The 22,226-nt window shown below is 34.7% G+C and overlaps 1 protein-coding gene across 6 annotated transcripts in view; it reads right to left on the bottom strand.

Moving 5' to 3' along the window:
- Nucleotides 1-22,226, bottom strand: part of LOC123564890 (pro-neuregulin-1, membrane-bound isoform-like) — an 87,051-nt gene that overhangs the window by 49,311 nt on the left and 15,514 nt on the right. Inside the window, exon 1 of one of the 6 annotated variants that reach the window (XM_045358799.2) lies at nt 6,944-7,734. The exons of 1 other annotated variant lie outside the window; for it this stretch is intronic. In XM_045358799.2, coding sequence (XP_045214734.2) covers nt 6,944-7,421 — 478 coding nt within the window. In that variant the 5' untranslated portion in view covers nt 7,422-7,734. Of the gene's footprint in view, nt 1-6,943; nt 7,735-22,226 lie in introns of those variants that run through there. 4 more of the 6 variants (XM_045358801.2, XM_045358802.2, XM_045358803.2 and 1 more) reach the window with 4 other exon arrangements.

Genomic DNA, 22,226 nt, shown 5'->3' on the forward strand with positions numbered 1-22,226 from the left:
GATATCAAAACTTAAACATACTGAGTGACACACTTCTCAAGGAATGTAGACAAGTTCATGCGCTACGCTTGTAATTTTGTAAAATTAAACACAAAATACAACGTGTGTACACACAAACATGAAATACCTTGCGAATAGATACAAACAAAACATACCTAAACAAAACGGTTTCACATTAAACGTCACCTTCTTGAATAACGGGCATTAAAACATTATACGATTTGGTAACATTACAGTCATATAACGTGATTTGACAAATAAACGAATATATAAAATTTGTACTAGACTGAATCAGTCATCCCGCTTGAGTTCTTATTAGCCAGACCAATCTTAATAACACCAGTACATCTGCCAGATTTAATCAACATATAAAACAAGCAGCTTTCTTCTTCGGAGAATTATTAGCAATTACAACAAATTTATATGTTTTGTATTTTAAAATCTCGGCTTGTCAAGAATACGGTGCCTGCAATCACATAAATAACCATGACAACAAGCGTCACATATAAGCAAATAATCAAGCAAGATAGATTTAATGCAGTTTACTTTTATCTGAGAATGTAATTTTGCCTTTATTGCATATGAGACGTAGAACTAATTATCTCTCTAAGGAATTACTTTATGAATTCAAAGAGTCACTCGCATTCTGTGAAGTTTGACTCACAATGTTCCACCAGTAATGTTTCAATATTCGGATAACTTGCATGCCATGCTATAGGCAGTACTGAAGCACATAAAACAAAGCAGAGCATAATTATCAATCATAAAAATACCACCTTTGAAGGAGGGAAACTGTATACTAATGATGAAAACAGAGACACTACAAATGAGTCTCGTGTAGCTCGTTATAACGGGGAGGTAGCAGACAGGTTGGTAAGACAAAGCCAAGTTCTAAACTCAACGCTATCCTGCTTACACATATAAACTACTCGTCCCTTTTAATCAAGTGTCTGAAAATGCAAAGGCAATTCGGGGCCTTCACGGGTCGAATACTTGGCAAAAGGCCATTCCGCTGGCGTATAAAACAGGTGCCTATAAACACGGGCTTTATCCCGTCATTAAACTTTAGGGGAATTTGTCCAAAATTTAGAATAAAATTTCCGCTTTCGTCTAAACAAACGATGATGGTTAACTGTTTGTTAATGACGATAATAGCTTAGAAAATGGCTATACAGTGTGTCAGTATTTTGACAGAAATTGTTGAAACGACAGAAATTAATATCTTAGATTACCGGCTTCCTGGTAGAGTACAGCCTCAATTCATTTAAAAAGGAAATGAATTTCAAATTTTCAAATTGCAGGATGGCAATACACCCTTTTGTGCTGGGTCGAAATTTTGACAAAAACTTTTTCCGCTCCTTTGGATTGACAAAGGGCAGTACATTTTTTAAATCGTTGTTGTACGGACTTTCGGACAATCGTACAAAATACAGTATTTATCGAAGTAGAGACCTAGTCTAGACATATGCAATATAAGCAAATCTCTCTAGACATCTAAATATGACCCTACTTCACCACTGAGATCAGTATACAAATATTTATTTTGCCGAGAAAGAAAGTTCTTCGTGACTTGCCAATGCAGTTGACAGCTTACCAATAACTTTGATGAAAAGAATTGATTTGTTGGATGGAAAGTAATGGCTAAGTGTTGTAGAACATGTAATCAATTGCTTGTAAAATAGCCTTTGTAATAAAACAATTATGTCAAGGCGGACAATTAGCTCAATATCGCTCTTCTATATTTCAAAGCAGTTATTAGCTAATCTCTGAAAGTAACGTTTCGCTTTTCTACTGGAACAACGGTGAAGGACGAATGGCAATTGGTGTCCTTTCAAAAATCGATATGAAAAAAGGAAAATGATAGAAATCTTCTTCCAGAAGGACTGTGGCGGCCTGAAACCACCTCTAGTTGCTCTAAGTTTCAGGCAGAATGAGGAAAAACAGGTGTCAAGGACTTAGTCAAATTCAATTAAATGCGACATATTTCGTAGACATTTGTTTCGGCATGTAATTAATCTCTATTGAGGCAAGGACACTTCTCAGAAAAGTAGCAATTAAGATGCCTTCTCAGATATTTCCTTATCAGACAAGCTATTTTAAACAAGTTTTACTTGAAACTATCCATTGACGCCCTGAACAAATTCAAAATATCTTTTTTTCTGGAAGTCAAGCTCGAGCTCTCATACTGAGTCGCTTTACTTCCCGAAAAAAAAAAATGAAACTCTGATCATATTAGTAATAAATGCCAGGGGTAGAATTATTTTTCCAGTGGGAATCAAATAAAGAATTCTGAATTGATTTTAGATGGTATATCAATGCAATTCATTCTTTCTAGGTTCCGATTATGGAGATTTCATCGCCAACAATCAATACACAATGAGTTTAGATAGATGCAAATGGAATACGAAGATCATTTATTCCTCTTGGACTAAAATTAACCCAATCCGCCAAAATAGCCGAATGTGCAATTTTGACTGCGCCTATGGTTATCGACCAAAATGTTTGTTGTGTATCGACTGATTGCGCATTTTAGTGTGATCTAATATGCAGCATGCTTGCGCCGAGACGGACGGAGAATAATGGCATTTTTATTTCATTTGTGAAGCACCAAGGCACGGTGCATTGGTTAATCGCGCGTTAAATAGCTCTTGTTTTTCTTCAGACACAGACTTGCTTTTTTGTCAGCTATATGAAGCAGAAGAAATGTTATTAAACGGCGTAAAAGCCACTGCAAAATCACAGAATATAAACAAAGTTGGAGTACGTGACATGTCGCTTATTTGAATAGGAATAATTCCTTCCCTCCCGGGGTTTCAGTATATAGTACGTACGGTAGCTGATGCTCCAAACGAATTGATCATTGTTGAACCATTATAGCATAGTATGGAAAAGGCGTGTCTTTTTTTAGTTTGTACATTGAGGCAATATAGCATTTTCATTCACTATTCATTTCCAACTTTGTAAAAATCTCAGGTAAAAGCGACTATTTGGTGAAGTTATGAATGGCGTTACCATTGCATGTGATAGATGGGACTTTTAGCTTATTTCTTGTTCAAAATGATTCCCATTGACTCTTTATAGTTTTTTCGAATAGAGTGAAACTTACATTTGTTATGTAGTTAACAAATTTTCAATAAAAACTTATATAAATCTCTCTATATATATATGTTTTAAAACGAAGTTCAGATTTTAGCCATCTCCTATAGCTGACAAGGGCACGCTCATGTACAATCACATATTTCGGCAAGTACAATGTTTTAGGCAGACTCTTCGTTCTAATATGTTTTCGTACTACATTGTTTTTTCTTTATTCTCGTATGGGAGTCTTTTCTTTAAATAACTATTTCCGCTGTTTTCCTTTGATTTGATCAATACAGAGACGTCCATGTACACATTATCAAAGCTTGTTACAGAAAAATATAAAGAGACAGTGCAAGTAACTATGTTGGTACCTAAGAGAATTGATAATGCAAATATGTAGAGAAATCATGATCAGCAGATTCTCTCGAGGATGAACGTCTCTTATAACTTTGATGTTGTATTATATCGATAAAGATATGTAGCTTCCTAAATTGATTAGACAAAACTGTACTCGGCTTGAAGACCTCATAGATGCATTTCACACTGAAGAGTAAAATTAAGGCGACTATTCATTGAAGTTATGTATGCCATTTCAATTTTATGTGACAAATGGGACTTAGAGCTAATGTAGCGGACCTGTAATGACCTGTAATGGCACTCGGCAATGTCCGTGTGATTACGTAACCTCGTTCGGCAATTCGCTGTTCTTTGACCGTAAATGAAGCTTAACACGCGTATGACTTTCGTAAAAGACGGAGAAATGTGGAATTTGCCGATTTGTCATTACGGATCCGAAACCTTAATTCAGTTACATAACCTCTTTCATTTTTGCAAATACTATACAAACGAGCACGAACTACTTTATAATTCAGGTTAGCTTAATATGATATTAAGCTGCATTCATGTATGCTCATTTGAATAAACATCAAAATGCAAATTCACTTTGTATTCAAATATTCTACGCTGATCCTTAAGCGGAAATAATTGTTAGGAAGTTTAATGATTATCTATTTTACTGTATTACTACTGAACCTATCTTGTTTACAATTTTCATTCTGAGCGCAGGAAAAAGGATTGCGCTGTGTCTCCAGTTTCTTTTGTAAACAATCCTACATTTTAAGAAGTCGAGAAAAATACGCTATCCCTCAGTCCTTGACAAATTAATAATTTTGATGGGGTATGAATATCACAAATATATTTTAAGCCATCCTTAAAGGCATTCTTTCGTTAAAACTAGTTAAGTGAATAAAATTAAAAACCGCTGTATTTTGCGTTGAACTCTACATCAATTAAAAGTTGTGTTTTACCGGCGTTTTATTATTAATATAAAAGTGAGGAAAAAATAAAACGGATCATATATTTTCTCATACATTTCTGCTACGTTGCACTGTTTGCAAACCTTGTTTGTTTATACGAGTTTTAACTTCAGTAGGATGGTCGCTTTCTTCAACTGGCGTCACATAATTTTCTGAATCACTATACGGACTTTCTGGTTTTAGATTTGCACTGGCCGATCCCAGATTTGCAGTTTATTCTGTAATTATATACAGGTCATTAACCTTATAAGTGGATTTCATTTGTTTATATATTCGCCTTTTAATCCATAAATGGATTTTGAACTAAAAGTTCTGACTACCAATTCTATCGTGTTTTTTTTTTCATTTTTCATTTATCACTATCTAACCAGACTTTGGTTATCAATGTTTTGTCAAGTAAATGGAAATACTTGGGCGGATATTTGAATACGTCTGAAAAAGGTACTTCTTGCACTAAAACAAACAACTTTAGTGGTAAGTGATATGATGTTGAAATTTATAATGACTTATTGACCTATTAATCAGCAGGATCCTAAAATCATTTTTTCCTTTTATACACGTTTTATTCCTTATCATGCTGGACACGACTGATTCTGCTTTGCGACAGTAATCATGATCAGCTGACGATCATGAGTGTGATCAAGATCTGCACTATCGCACATTAGTCTGTATCTTTTTGGTATGCACTTTTTTGACAGATAATGGTACTGTCCAAACTGAAAGATGGACAAGTTCATTACAGAAATTCAGCAGGACAGGGGTTAAGCATCAGCATCAATAACAAAAACACAGAATGGAAAATAATATTTCTCTCACAGTATACCAACAAATTGACAATCAATGAAAAAAGCATGGATCGTTATGTCCTGGGAGAACAATCCCCATTGGCTAATTAGGACATATATGAATGATCAATAGGACAAGGAAAATGTATAATTATTGATGGTCAAAATGCATGCGAACCAATTAAAAATGATGGGTCTATTTACTGACTGTTATGGACATTGTAAGTAACTGGTATCATTCACGGCTTGAGCTTTTCACGGTTTGTTTTCTAGACTATACATTATTGTGTATCTTTTTGGAAGTACAGGTTATCTGCCTAGCATGCACGAGGTCATTGAGTGATCATATTTATTATAAAATTCTTCAAATTTAACTATATGAAATGATGGAAATAAATCTGAACATTAATGAAAAACACTACATTCACAATAAATGTAAACATACAATTTTATACATGTTTGCAATTAACCTCACAAGGACAGGAGGAAAAGCGCTGTTTATTGATCATTCATTACCTGGTAATGAAATAAAAGTTGGCCTAATGTTTTTGCGTAGAATGACGGCGAGAATATTAAAATGTCAAGGTAGTCTGTTGTAATGATTACGAACATCTCTTAACATTATCTGTTATCAGGCAAAAACTGGTTAATCAATTACATCTCGAGTTTTTTGTCATAATGAAAATTGCAGTTTTAATTTACAGCGGCAAAAAACACGTGCAGTTATACCGTAGCAGTATAGATCTGTTTAAACGTATGCGCTAGTGCAGAAACTTATATACATTTTGCGCATTTCAATATTTTCTCGTGACCTTCAATATATCGATTCATATTTTTTGTGTGTTAACTTTTTTTGTTACCAAACATTACGTTTAATACGATTCGTTAAGACTTGGTGTGTTTTATTTAAAAACGGGATATTTACTAGACTGTATGAAATAATAACTGTCTATCTGGTAATCAGTTTTTGTAAGTCGGTACACATTTGAATGAAATAGCTATACCAACTTGAAGTCGTGGTTTTAGCGTTTAAAATAGAGATCTGCGCGAGATAACAAACTTTTAATCTGCAAAGGCATATTTTGGAGTGACACTGAACTCAAGACATTTGATATATTTACGTTTAACTGGGTTATCTCCTTTTAAATTTGTGATGTTATTAATTTTTTTTACAGAATTCAGATTATATCTGTCATATTTTCAAGCTATTGTGTAATTAACGCGTTGCCCTGTGAGCACGAGTGTTTTATTATCTCAACAATCCATAAATAGGGATGAGCAGCGATTAAATTATTCAAATGACTTTAAGTAATGGCAAAAATTTAATACAACCTTAGATTCATTGACTTCACGTGACATATTATACCACCTACAGGCTAGATTTTGATTTAACAAGTTACGAAAAATACGTTTATCACGCAATATAGCGTTTTATACACACGGGGAAAAACATCTCATATTGTCAAGTATTATAACATAACGATTAAGAAAACACCTCAGATTTAATTGGCAACATTTCCGGATTTAAAAATCACCGAAATTTTGTGAAGTAAAATGATTCAGATAACGGCAACCACTTCTGTAAAGTTACAAATTTGAAAGTGGACAAAAAAAAAACCTTGAAATTTTATAACTTTCCGGGTGTAAAAGTCGTATTTCATTCTTTCAATCCAACTGACGTTCTTTGCTCTTTAAGATATATTCTAAGATGAGAACCCGGTCTAGTAACACGATATATAAATAAGGAAAACTTATACTTACCACAGGGTGGGTTATTGCACAGAATTTTCTTTATATTCTTTTTTGCTCTTCTTGTAAGCTTTTTATTACTTGTCGACAATGGCATTGCCGAAAGTTTAAAATATTTTCTATCGTTAGTTCTATTTAAGAAGAATATATATTCCTCGTCCCTTTTGATATCTGCAATGCAGTATTCTGGGCTACGTTTTCCAAATTTCCCTATGGTCAGGAGACGTGAACCCCTTCTGTTTAAGAGTCTCTTACTTTCTAATAAAGATTTACCTTTAAGTACATTACGATTTTTACTTATTGTAACCGTAGCATTATATATGTTGTCAGTTGGAGGTAATAACTGTGTAAGAGCGCCTATTATAACAATGTCTGCGGTATAAGCACTGGAAGCGGTGTCATCAAAGTCAGTTCCACAAGTTAAGCACCAAACATGATATAAACACAACAATAATCCAAGTAAAATGAATCTCAATCTGAACAACTTCATTTTGTCCTAATAAATTATGTCTCCTACTATCGTTTAAAACGACATTGACTTAATCCTCGTTACTCTATACTCCTAACTGTACACCACATCTAAGATTGTAAAATAAAATCCATATAAAAATCCTCTCGTATTTGATGGCTCCGTTTCTGTTTAAACATTAAACAACACTGACTTTGTACGTTTACTCGATTGGAACAGAGTCACTCAATATCAGTTTATAGTTATTTAGCTTAAGCCGAATTGATATATAAGACCCGACATGCTTTACTACCAACCACTATACGTCAGTCGCGCATGCTCAGTCAGTTTTAAAATATTATCTTAACGAAAGATAAAAATAACGATCTACCTGTACGATATACCTGAGGCGGCAATGTCTTAAATACCAGCGATATTTATCGGTTTTACAAAACGGAAAATATTAATTTCTAAGTACTTTTAAGTGTTTCAAACACATTATGATAGTCTTAATGGAATATAACCCACTTTTTCTACACTTGGCAAAATGTTTACTAAAGAGGAACCACAATTGCTGAAATTGCATATCATTTTATTTATAATATTTTTACGTATATTCCACAGAAAACGCGAATGTAAACTAAAAGCTCTTCAAAATTGCAAGATCTACAAATATATCGGTTCCGTCTGGCTATGGATAAATTGATCCAGTGGGGGCTCGTGGAGAGAAAAACATACAGCGTTTCAGTGCATTGATTTAGTTCTTTTATGCTCAATATTCGCGTTAGATTTGAATTCGCTCTTCATCGTTTTGCCGAATCGATAGAGCATAACAGCTCTCACAGTTCTGCTATACTTCCCGTTCAACACAACAAGTGGTTTCCTAGTTTTGCTGTTACAATGCATCATGCTGTATGATTTGTATGAATTTAATGAGTTTACGTAAGATGGGGGATAAAAAGGTAAAGTGGTCTGTCTTTGTGTAAACAGAAAAGACGTCCAATTTTCCAAATGTCCGCAATATCAAAGTCTTTATGTACGAAAAGATATCTTAATTAATCTAAAGACATTTGCATCAATATTAGGCGCTTGGGCTTACTTTTTTTTGTAACTGATCATTTAAATTTCTGTTGAAGCTATTTGTTAACCTGAGCCTGAGTCTTTATATCGAAACTCCAATCTACGTTGATTCTGAGCACCTGAGGTTTGGACTTTCATCGTTCTTGCTGCAACTGAATAGAAAGTCTAGTAAATCTAAGATATCTATACATGCAATAAACTCTAGCTATAGACTTTAGTATAAATTGAGACACTCTAACACGTGCGTTATAAACATGTTATTTGTTCTGCCTTGTTAAAGTCATACCTAGTCCATTAATACATGTTATACGTTTTTACATGACAGGGCACATAAAAACAGCATTCTTGCTTTGTGCGACCAGAACTCGGAATGTAGGCAAATTTTGAAAGCAGGACGGCTAAAGGTCTAAATAATTAGTGAAAGTCTTGAAGTCAAAGTAAATAACTACATCAGTGTAGTGTTTGTATACTCGGTGATGTGTATGTTATAAAATCTTAAAGTTAGCTTAACCAGGAATAATCAAAGTTTAATCCAAAGTTCATTTCCTTAAATCTGTATTTTTTTTTGCATTATTCATAATTCTAAATATTTTCAGAATGACGAAATGCGAAATTCCATTGTTTTAACAGAAATGCAAATAATTTCTGATTCAATTCAGCTGATTACAATTAAATCCGCGGGTGTCTGCCACGTGGTTTTTCCTAGTGCCATTATTGCGTGAATTACTGAAATCATTAGGAACAATCATTGCTATTTAATTTCGCGCAGTACGATAACAGTTTGGCGAATGTTTCTGTAGCATTCATTTGAACAGATCATTCATTTACGACTTTGAATATTTTTTTTTGGTATTATTTCATATTAGTATTTCGAAATGTACAACAGTCAAAACAAAATAATTTGTATGTATTTTTTTTTTCGTTTAATGTTTAGTAAACTTTGTTTAAGAATATGCTGAGAATTTTAGTTTCCTCCATGCGATTGTATTACGTCCTCTATTCAGACAGGAATATGTACATGCGCACACATTGTAAAATGAAAATCATGAATTTCGAACGAACTATTCATAAAATGGAAATGATATTTAATATAACAAGAATTTATTATCAGATTGATAAAGATCATCGTGAAGGAATGGTACTTACAGAAGGCGCCTGGTGCATTGTACAATAAGTCATGGAGTTCTTTTATTGAATTTCGAGTATGGTTTGTGGTCAGGTTGTGTGCTTCGTATCTGTCTGATGGACACAATCGGATACATTTCGATAGAGGCCATTATTATTTGTGGTGTACCTCAAGGGTCAATTCTATGATCTTTGCTGTTTTCTATTTATGTGAATGACATATCAGCAGTAGTAAATCAAATTGTTTGGTCTCTGGTACAGAAGGTATTTAATGATTACTGTAACTGAGTGACATACTTTCAACAAGTTTTCTTTGCATCTTTGTATTAGATGATTTATGCAAAAGTTAAAGTCTCAGCATAAAACTTGACATCAGGGACATTGCTTCGAACAAAAAACTTATTTAAAGAAATGTTTTGACTCATTGACCACAGTTTGTCTGTTTTGTGCCATGTCTGTTTTAAAGAAAATCAAATTTAGACTCAAGTGTTTACAGAAAACATGAGATTTTTAAACGGCCTATTAAGATATCAGTGTAATTCATCGGCTATGCAGCTACAACATAGTTTCATAGAACTCTTAAACAAAATAAAGATCACTCGAAATAAGCTAATTGTTTTTTTGAACTTAGATTACAACACCAAAACTGATAAAGAGAACTTTTTTGCTTACATTGGGCATCATTTTCAAGTAGTGTTGACTGTATAATTCCTTTCGACTCTAAATCCAACCTCACTATACTTTGAAGGTAATTTCATTTTAGTTAGAACAATCCGTAAGCATTGTACTAAATTCACAAATTATCTGCCAGTATTGTTACAAGTACAATATTTTATAAAATGGTCTTGTTTCATCACCAAAGGTTTTCGGTTTCGGTTCAAAATCATTTGTTTTACCTTCATTCTGCTAAATTTCTAAAATGGACTAGTATATCATTCAATTTGGGCAGTACCATTTATTATTCGCAGGAGCGTTTACTGAAAATTTACAGACTGAAACGCGAACAGTGCAGACCATGCCTGATCTTGGTCTGCACTGGTCGCAAAGGCAGAATCACTTGCCGGAAGCAGGCTAAAGGTTAACGTGTCTCGTTGAGGAATATTTACTAACTGAACATTTATTACCATTTTCCAGTCTATAACAATTTTGAGGAAGCAGTGGTCTAGTGGATAAGGTATCGGCCGCTCAATCCAGGGGTCGTGGGTTCGAGCCACACTGGGGTCACGGCCATGACTTCTCATATGACACCAGTACTGGTTTTTTCCAGAAAGCGGACTCGAGAGCGGTTCCTATAAGCTTAAACCTTTCATCACAATCGAACTAAAACAAATTAGTATAAACTAACAATTTTGAACTTCTTTTTTATAGTTCATATAATCGCATATTTTATATTCATACTCAATTTGTCATTTCAAATGAGTTACTTTTTAAATATAGACTAGTTTTTTTACCTGTGAGATTACAATATTCATCTTTTTCTACGTCAGCTTATTGTTATAGACGGATCCAGGTGGAACCTAGAAGGTTTTTTATTTATCCTCTTTGAGCTATCCTTTGTATATAATGTTGTTGCCTTATTATTGTAATGTTAAATTTATACAAAAATCTACCTACCTACCTACCTGCTTACCAAGCTAGCTAGAAATCTACATATCTACCTACCCACCTGCTTACCTGCTTACCAAGATAGCTAGAAATCTACATATCTACCTACCTACCTACCTACCTGCTTACCAAGCTAGCTAGAAATCTACATATCTACCTACCTACCTACCTACCTGCTTACCAAGCTAGCTAGAAATCTACATATCTACCTACCTACTTACCTACCTGCTTACCAAGCTAGCTAGAAATCTACATATCTACCTACCTACCTACCTACCTGCTTACCAAGCTAGCTAGAAATCTACATATCTACCTACCTACCTACCTACCTGCTTACCAAGCTAGCTAGAAATCTACATATCTACCTACCTACCTACCTACCTGCTTACCAAGCCAGCTAGAAATCTACATATCTACCTACCTACCTACCTACCTGCTTACCAAGCCAGCTAGAAATCTACCTACCTACCTACCTGCTTACCAAGCTAGCTAGAAATCTACATATCTACCTACCTACCTACCTACCTGCTTACCAAGCTAGCTAGAAATCTACATATCTACCTACCTACCTGCTTACCAAGCTAGCTAGAAATCTACATATCTACCTACCTACCTGCTTACCAAGCTAGCTAGAAATCTACATATCTACCTACCTACCTACCTGCGTATCATGCTAGCTAGAAATCTACATATCTACCTACCTACCTACCTGCTTACCAAGCTAGATAGAAATCTACATATCTACCTACCTACTTACATATCTAGGAAGTCTTTACACATTAAATTCAAATGTAAACATTCGTACAATACAGTTAATTATAACTTACAATTCATAACTTTTGCATGGTAGAGTACAAAAGCAAAAAGAAACAAATGCGAAAATCATGTAAGTTAGATTCTAAACCTTGACTGCCAAATTAGATATAATATTTGTTAATGACATTTAAGGTGTTACTAACTATCCATCATTTTATAATCATGTAAATTACATATTATTTAATGACTGAAGGCGATAATATCAATGTTGTTTATTTTCACTGTGAATAAAATCTTAGGACCGGGAAATGAGTAGACAGTAGTTAAACGAAATGTGTTGGTGGTATTGCGTTAATTCTTATTCAAAGGGGTAATGAGTTACATTGCGAAACGTGTCGAGTATTTTAAGAAATGCAAATAGTGCCACCTCCCCCCTCCCATTAATGTAAACATAACATGCATTCCACATATTCGCATTAGTCAAAGTTGATGAAATTTATTCATCCATCAGTCCATCTTAACAATCCAAACATCCGTTTCACCCCAAACCCGATCGGAGTCAGGTATTAACATAACATGCACTATATCGAAGGTCATTTGTCAATACAGTAAATATGCAATTTGTTTTGGTGTTTCAGACAAATTATACGGCTTCTGCGTACATGACAATTGCTAAACAATGATTACTCATCGACTAATACCGGGTTAAAATACTTGAAACTTTATAGTTATGAAATGCTCACTTTGTAAAGATATAAAGACGGATGTTGTGAAAACGGTAAACAATAGCCCAACAGTGATTGGACAAGAACAACTAGATACTAATCATACAAAATACAACAATTAATTTTGAGTCATATTCTTTCTGAGTAATTATTGTATCTGTTGATTTCATGCATATTTGTTATGTTTGATGATTTTCCACTCTGTATTGCAGTATTTGTTTTTACGGTAAACTTTAATGAGCCCTTGTTCCATTATACCCGCATTTGTACGTTATAATGACATGAAACAGGCATACTATTAAGTAAACACGCTGGGTTTGTTTGGGATGAATTAAATTCTTATAGAGGCGGGAATATTACCAAGTCACTTCTAAAACGTGATTTTCCCGCATGCATATCGTGGATGGTTGATATATTTCACACTTACTCATGGGGCGTAACTTTGCGCTCATTCAATGTGTAGGATAAACTTGTTAAAATTCAAATTGTAAACTTAAAGCTAATATTCATTGAAAAATACACTGTCTGGATCAATACGCTTTTAATCTATGAAATGAGGTCCACAAATCTGAATGAAATATTGACAAGTGTTATCAATGAACTAAAATGTATTTACACCGCTCATTCATAAAAAGTAGGTCTAAAGCTTGTATATGATATACATTATAATCTCCCTTGTCATGTCATAGTCGGCTATTAAAACATACATTGATCCGCTACAGTATATCTGCACAGGGGTGTATTTTGACTTGTATAATTTATTTCACGGGCTATCCATCCATGGAACTATTTAAGTTTTCCTAGTTGTTCCTATTGGAATAATTAGGCCAAAGGTAAAACACAGTGAAATTGATTGCATGTCTGATGTACTTAGCTAAATTAAAACACTCCAATACTAAGTGATGCAAGAGAAGGTCAAAATCTGGCACTGTAGGCAGTTGTTCCAGAGCACCAGATGACATTTCCTAAAAGTAGAGTTCGACAAGTGGGTGTTATGCATATTGAAAAGCTTGACTGTTTAGCTTGAATTATACATAAGTCACTTTTCCACAGACTGTGTCAATTCAACGTAAATTATGTGTTTTTAAAATAAAAGACAGATAAAACGTCTGGTAATCCACACTTTCCGAACTTCATGTGTTTGTAACACACACAAGAAGTCGAGAAGATTATGTTCAGTGTTCAAAGTTACACAATAAAACTAGAGATAATGATTGAAAGTATTCAAAATATGAAATCATACAATTGATTTATTCAATCTATAAATCACTTTGAACATTCCTGTTGCATAAACACACTTCGCGTACCTATGAATTAAAACGACTCTAGACACACCTGTCACAATATCTGTTCAAACCAGATATTTTGAAGGATAGCTCGTGCAAATAAATTATATATAAACCATTTGTGGAATTTAGCGTGTACACTGAGAAACGGACGACTGGAATAGGCTAGTATTTTCCCGTTCGTGATCATGGTTTGTACTAAAATATGTATGCAACGCCATATTTTAATTTTCATTTTGGTCTCAGCGGAATGGGACTAGTTGATATTCAGTTCCAATCAGAATTAGTGCAAAAATGGAAATTTCCAGAAAATGGCAATTAATTTCTGTATTTTTAGGCCACAGGAGGGAGTTTATGGTTTGCAAATCTCGTTCGTCCATCAGTCAGTTCGTCTATACGTCCGTTTGTCAGTTAGTCAATCGGTCACATTAAATAGGATCCTACGATAATTTAAAAAGTACAAGATACTGTTCATGAATCTTGGTACTAGGATACATGACAAAAAGAACAATATGCAAATTGTTTTAATTGTTGTTGTGGAAAAATGTTGTTGCTTTGACAAAAAATAATTCCAAAATATGACAGACAATTGACAAAGTGGGATCCTGCATTTTACTTCTAAAGCACAGGATATGTTATACGAAACATATTTCAAAGATAAATGGTAATATAGAGGGACAATTTTCACGTTCTTTTTTCCTTTTCTATGGCAACAAATGTTAATGCTATAACAGCAAATACTTACAAAATGTGACAATCAAAATTGGGCTCTGCTATTATTTTAAAAGCACAAGATATTTGTCATGAAGCTTGGCTTATTGATAGATACAAATTATAGAGAATACGCATGCTGTTTCTTGTTTTGTACCCTTTAGAACAAATATGTTTGCACAAATATCCAAAAATATGACAAAATGGATCTTGTAATAGTAGAAGAGATTCTTTGATAACACTTTACCAGAAAGAGCCTGCACGTTACTTAATTTTCTACGTTTGTCTGTCCGTTTTAGTCACAACAAGTTGATCCAGGCATACTTTTAAAGTACAAGAGTTTTAAAGTACAAAAAAATAATTTCATGCCTAAAACATAGATAGAATGAAAAATATAGAATAGGCAAATCACTTTATTTTGTCGGTTCTTTCATCCGTATGTCCGCCTGTCTGCCCATCAGTCATTAATATAAATTTAATAAATGAAAATATTTTATGAAACCTAGTTCAAAAATTGTTGGTTATTTGGAGAATATCCAGGTTTTTCATTTAAGCTTCAATACAAAAAGATGTGGTCCATAAAGCAGTAATTCCTTAGTACCTTTTGGAACAATACCGTTATCTAAAACGCCCTTCAATTCAATGTTCTTCTCTCCAACAACACTATAAAATAATAAAACCACAAAGAATGTCCTAAGTTTGTGAACAATCAAAATTTGACGAGATCAGGATACGTAGAATAGCCAGACTTAAAAGAGGTAACGACACAACTGTTTTGAGACATATCGCATGTTTAGTGTTCAACCCGTTTACAGTTGGACACTACGCTTCCCAGACAGAAGAGGGGAAGGACTCTCTGATAAGCAGTTTTTAAATCCCACCAGGACTGACCTGTTTTGATATCTGTCTTCTGGCCTGTTTTGTCGGACCCTTAATCAAGGGTGTTTCTCTCTGCAAAGGCATTGAGTACATACGTTTTTGGTTCTTAAGGTTTGCTTTTTACATATTTATACAAAAACATTTGTGTGTTTTACATGCAATGCCTTTTTGTTTCCATCACGTGTGTTAGAGATTCACCTGGCGAGATTCACACTGTCCCGTGTCTTTGGAACACGGTGGGGGTAAGAGTGAGGTTGGGTGCGCACCATAAACCGGTTTAAGCTCCCCAGTGGTGTTTTTGCCACTGAACGTTCCAAGCCCAGTTCCCCACTGACCGTTCCCCACTGTGTTCCTTTATTTTTCGTTTAGTCCTCGTGTGTTTGCTTTGTATGCGCGCGCGCGTGTGTATGTGTGTGTATCTGTGTCTGTGTCTGCGTGTGTGTCTGAGTCTTCGTAGTGTGCACGTCTGCGTGCTGTGGGTTTCATTTTTTTTTTTGGGGGGGGGGGGGGGGGGGTGGGGAAGGCTGCGTTTCTGGAACATGGTATTCCCTGTTTGATATTTGTCCTTGTTTTTTAAGCGAAAAGTTTGGTGCATCAGTTATGGGTCTTTTCTGCATATTTAAATACCAGTAACATGAAGTACACATTCTCCTTGATTTTTGAAACTCATTAAACAAAAATGTATTGAATCTATTCCTAAATATATCATAGTATTTTGGTGCTTAGTTATTGTTTTAACAAAACAATTTTGCCAGCAATTTTTCGTGACCCTCGGCTGAAAATGAGATATTTCAGTATTTTTCAACCATGGCTATACTTCATACAAGCAAAACTATATTAAACTTGGAACCAGTATAAATGTTATATTTACTTATTATTGTATGGGCGTTTGCTTGTTCGGTGGCACTACCTGATAGATTCAATCATCTAAATGAGACGGGGCAAATGATAATTTAAGATTTAAGAATATCAACACAACTGCGACTGAAATAAATGCTATCTACTGGAATCAAAAGTACAAGAATATGACCATTTTTATACATTTAAAGAAAAAGCAATCTCTTATTTCATTTTCTCTAAGTATGCGTGTAACACGCATCCCTTCAGAAAGATGAGAACAAGATTTTAGCGAAAATAGACAAATGGAGTTCAGCTCTATCACATTATTTCGTAACACAAATCGAACTCATGAACGTTCTTAATCTGGCTTGCACGTAAGCAACAATCTATGTACCAGAGAACTATTATGATGAAAAACTATTGTTAAATATACTGTAAACATGTAATAAAGCTATATGCTGAAAGCCAGAGAAATCGAGCTGAAAGAAGGGACTCATGCCGGCCATTAGTTAACATGGCATGAGTTGATATGAAAAGGTATAAATATATATATCATATTACGCAAGAAGAAAAGATATTTGCATATAAGCAAAAAGAGATTGTCAGACATCAGGCATAAACTTTGTTAGGCGTTAATACACGTTCGTTCAAATAGTTTCGGTTTAAAAAGCGCAGTTCCATTATTATAACAGAACATCTAATACAATGATTCAATTTAGCCGCGGTTACAATCAAAACAGCGAATGTCTTCTGTGATGTTTTCCCTGTGTCATTATTGCGTGAATTACTGAGATCGTTTGGCGTAACCATTGCCATTTAATTTGATGCGACACTGTAACAATTCTATGCATGTGTCTGTAGCAAGATTAGAAGTATTTTATTATTGATTCGTTCACCATCTTGCAGCGAAACTAAATAACTTGCTTTCCAAAGAGATCATACAATAAACTAGTATTTCGAAGTGTTTTAATTTTGCGATGATTTATAACAGTCGAATTAGTGTGTTTGTATCTGTTTACATTTATTGATTAGTTACAAAGGAAACATCATGGTACTTCTTGGTGTATTCCCTTTTTTATTTCAAATATATTACACAGATACATGAGACAATACATATACTACAAAAAATTCCATTAAAAACAGGTTAGGGTAGATTGTTCTTTATCTTTAGATTTTCCGAAGCACAGAGCATCCCATACGAAACAAAAATTTGACACAAAGACTGGATCTGATTTGTCTCCTACTTTTCCATGTGTTTTCATGAAAATGCTCTATTAGATCTAGACAAAATGTTTATATATGTATAGAGCTGAAAACTCATTTAGGACCCCGGAAATCTCGCCACAAATTCAATGATTGTTTGCTCTGTTTGTTTGTGTGTCGTGTGTGTGTCTTGGACGGTGTCACACTGTATTGTTTCTCCTGCTTGTCTGTTTGTTTGCTCTGTGTGTGTATGTTTGTGTCTGTTGAGTGGTTGTGTGTGTGTGTGTTTATGTGTGTACGTGCGTGTTTACGCTGCTGTGGTTTGCAGTGTAGGCAGACTGCGTTTTTGGAGCGTGGCTTTCCCTGTTGATTAGTCATCCTTGCTTTTATCCACTTCCCCCAACACTCTCCCTCCCTTTCATCAACCCCTTAACAATTTTTATATTTTGCATATGACTGAAATGTACTTGTTGTTGGATTTTGAAGCAACCCGTCTGCTTATTTTTTCCGTTACAGTTTTTTTTGTAGCGGGCCTACTTTGTGATACATGGCTCTATGGCTGTGTTTGGAGTGCTCTGTGCTTCAATGAAATCTACCCGTACCTTTTACCTTTTTATATAGAATGAAAAATAAAGTTCAAATTTTGACTTGTAAAATCTATGTTTGTACCAATGCCCATGTACCCTTTTCCCAAAAAACATTCCCATTATGATCTTTTCGACATTAACAGTAATAGTACAATAGTTATAAATAGATTTAATTCCGAGAGTTAATTTCATGACATATTTACTAATCGTATCCCCGGTCTAGACGTGTATTTAACTGTAAAACACGAGACTATTTGATCATAGTTAATGGGTTATACTGGAATGCAGCGTATAATTAATGTTGATAAAAGTGATAGTGTTAATTGTTGTGTATTTAGGAAACTTAGATGTTTTTTAAAACGTATTGGTGTGCCAGATTAAATAAATTACAGGTAAATCTTATTCTTGGAATGGGGTTTACATGAAGACATGTAACTTGAATCTAACTGAGGCAGACAGTATTTTTTCACTATTGCTAATGCAGAACTTTCAAAATTTTACGCCCCATGTGGTTCTGGAACGATCTGTGTATGAAAAAGAATTGGAACCACTATCTTACCTTTGCATGGTCGTAAGAGGCAACAAATAGGGTCTGAACACTTGGTTTTGCTGCATCTCTGTGATTCCAACAGGTGTAAAAGTTTTGATTTTATACCTTATGTTTTTCTTTCGATGTAAATGAGATGTGAAATCAAAATATTTAGTCCTGTTTGGCGCCATATAACATATCAAAATTTTACAGTGTCTGATCATTTCTGATGGAGACTTTTATTGGCTGTTACATTCTACAAGAACTATACAACCGTACATCTTGTAGTGTTACAGCCATTTTATATTCAAATATGATGACATATACACTCCTGTCTATTGATAAGTCATAAGTGCATGTCTGGAATAAATCCAAGTATTACAACATTTGTAATGACGTAGGGCCCTGCGTGTTAAATGATGAATTATTCTATTTACAATATATAGTATACATGATATATACATGTATTATTATTATTAGTTTTGTTCTTATACCAGATTTATATAGCGCCCTTTTCATGATAAACACATTCAAAAGCGCTTTACATATAACAAACGCAGCCACACAGGACGCAAAATTCATCCTCTACTAGCACAGACACAGAGCGATCTGACCAGAGAGACAGAGTGAGATCAAACCCACAGACGAGATAAGAGAAATCCTTTTAGATACAGATACCTATCCGGCTAACTTAGCCCTTTAACGTGCCAGGATACAAGCGAAACCGTCTTTCCTGGGAGGAACCAGTACAGGTCTCTTAGTTAGGTGGGAGACACTCAAGAGCATCTCAGAAATTTCGGGATTCGACCCCGGACCTCTGAATTGACAGTCAAGGGTGTTACCACCAGACCACCGGTCCAGCTGTATCACAACGCATTACTAGAATATTTTTAAGTCATCTAAATAAGGTTTGGCATGCAGTGCCTTCTATATTTAAAATGTACTAGTATTTTGAAATAGTTTTGGCATATCGAAAAACTATAACAAAACATTAGTAGTCTCTACTATGGTGGCCGATTTCTGCCATCTCGTTCTGGCGTGTTGGCGCGTTTGCAGGACGCCAGAACGCCAGGACGACAATTATACGCGCCAAGACGACAAACAAGGCATTTGTCGTTCTGGCGTTCTGGCGTCTTGGCGCGTTTGCAGGGCGCCAAGACGCCAACACGCCAGGATGACAATTATACGCGCCAAGACGCCAACACGACAAGTGAACGCGCCAAAACGACAAATATGGATTTTGTCGTCTTGGCGCGTATAATTGTCGTCCTGTCGTGTTGGCGTCTTGGCGCCCTGCAAACGCGCCAAGACGCCAGAACGCCAGGACGACAACTTCCCAATTTAGCGTGTTGGCGCCCACAAATGCCTTGTTTGTCGTCTTGGCGCGTATAATTGTCGTCCTGGCGTCCTGGCGTTCTGGCGCCCTGCAAACGCGCCAACACACCAGAACGAGATGGCAGAAATCAGCCACCATACTCTACGGATTATTATTGCACAACATATTGATCAGCATTGTTAATTTACAAACATTTAATTTCCATATTGCCAAATTTGAAATGTATGCAGTAAATGAAATAGATTAAAATGGGTAGACTGGTGCCATATGTACTACTATGATCGGGTTTACCCAGTTCAAAGAGCACGACACTGGATCCATAATGAATGAAAATGAATGTATGAGAAGCAAGCTAAGTGTACTGTTTAGGGCAATCTTACAGATGCTTGCATGGTAATTTATTTAAGAGGGCACCAATAATTACTCATACTAACAAAAAACAAGGATGAATATCAAACAGGGAATGCCACGTTCCAAAAACGCAAAACACAAAGTCACATTTGCAGAAACATAAAACAATAAAATGTATATGTATGTATTGATTTTAATATACAATTATCTAAACATGTCCGTATAAGCTACAGAATTATATGTCGGCTATTCAAGTGTTACATACTATCAGTCACAATGACAAATAAGTCACTGAATCAAAGACAGTGTTATTAAATTTTAAGGGTTATGTGTTTTGTTTTCATGATAATATCCAAAAAAGTTACATTGTCTGTTTTTTTATTTTCGCTTATCAAAAGCTGAGAAAAATTGTAATATTCGTGTTCTCACAGTAAAATTGTTAAAAAATAATTTCTTTACTCTCTCTAAAACATTGACAGCATAGCAAATAATGTTATTCATTTCCAACTTCAAGAAATCAACATTTCTTTTCAGTAATTGGCATATCTGTCAATCTACCAATTTCCACTGATATTCTACGGGTTCTAGTTTCAAAATGTAAAAATATGCAAACACTCTAAAAACGTAAGTTGGAAGTTATTAAAAATATTTATTTATTCCAAAACGTTCTTAACCTATAATGTTTGACTTGCATGAGGGAATGCAGATACAATGTTGACATGTTATGACATTTCATTCCATGGTGTAATTCATCATTTACACAATATCAGTTGCTGAAATATCATGAAACTAAAAGGTATTGAAACTTATCAGTACCAGAAAGAACCAGTTTTTAATGCATACATTTTACTCGGCTTACAATTTAGGATATCTTGCTTCAGAAATACAGCTCATTTTGAGTCATATTCTTTCTGTATATATTGTGTATTTCGTACGATTGGTATTTGCAGGCCAGTAGTTCAATAGTTAAGTTTACCCAATACAATCACCATGTTTTTAAAACAGTTATCGGTTATTAGGTTTCCATTATACAAGAAAATTATGCTATTACAAAACGAAAAGAAATACTATAATTTCAACACTCCTTATGTTTAAGTAAGGTTGAAATTATATTGTTTAAATGTTTATAGTGTCGGGGATGTCGTCCAGCCATGAGATGAATCTCATTTCCTTACTTATCAGTTGATTCTTGCACATGTATATTACGATTTGAATCGTGCATACCCCGCCTCCAATAATAGTTTGACACTTACTCATGGGGTGTAACTTTGCGCCCATATACTTGTTTAGATTCAAATTATAAACTTAAAGCTATAATGCTTTAATAGGTGCTGGTGGGATAAACATCTATTTAACATATGAGTTTAGGTCCAGAAATCAAAATGAAGTATTGACAAGCGTTATCAATTTACACTGTTCTTTCAAACAGTAGTTTTATAGCTTGCATATGATAAACAGTTTAATCTCCCTTGCTAAGTCAAAGTCGTTTATTTTAAAGGAACATGCATCCCACCATTACAAGCCAAGCCCTAGATCCAGATGGAACCCATCCTACGCAATATATATATTTTTTTAACAAACGTTCAATTTACTGCACACGTTTCTTGTTTTGTCTATGCCATTTTGTTTAATGAAGGAATTAAAGTCTAATTTTATGGACTATCTTGTAATTTAAGATTATGAAATCTTAATTGTTGAATCTATTTATGGTTTGCTAGATGCCTCTATTGGAAGACTGCTGCTAAAGGCGAAAAGACAGTGAAATTGCCTGCCCGATGTAATTAGAAATTATGTCCTAATTAGTTAACGTTCTGTGATAGAGGGCTGAATTGCC

This window comes from Mercenaria mercenaria, chromosome 2, assembly GCF_021730395.1.
Source record: "Mercenaria mercenaria strain notata chromosome 2, MADL_Memer_1, whole genome shotgun sequence".
Lineage (NCBI taxonomy): Eukaryota > Metazoa > Mollusca > Bivalvia > Venerida > Veneridae > Mercenaria > Mercenaria mercenaria.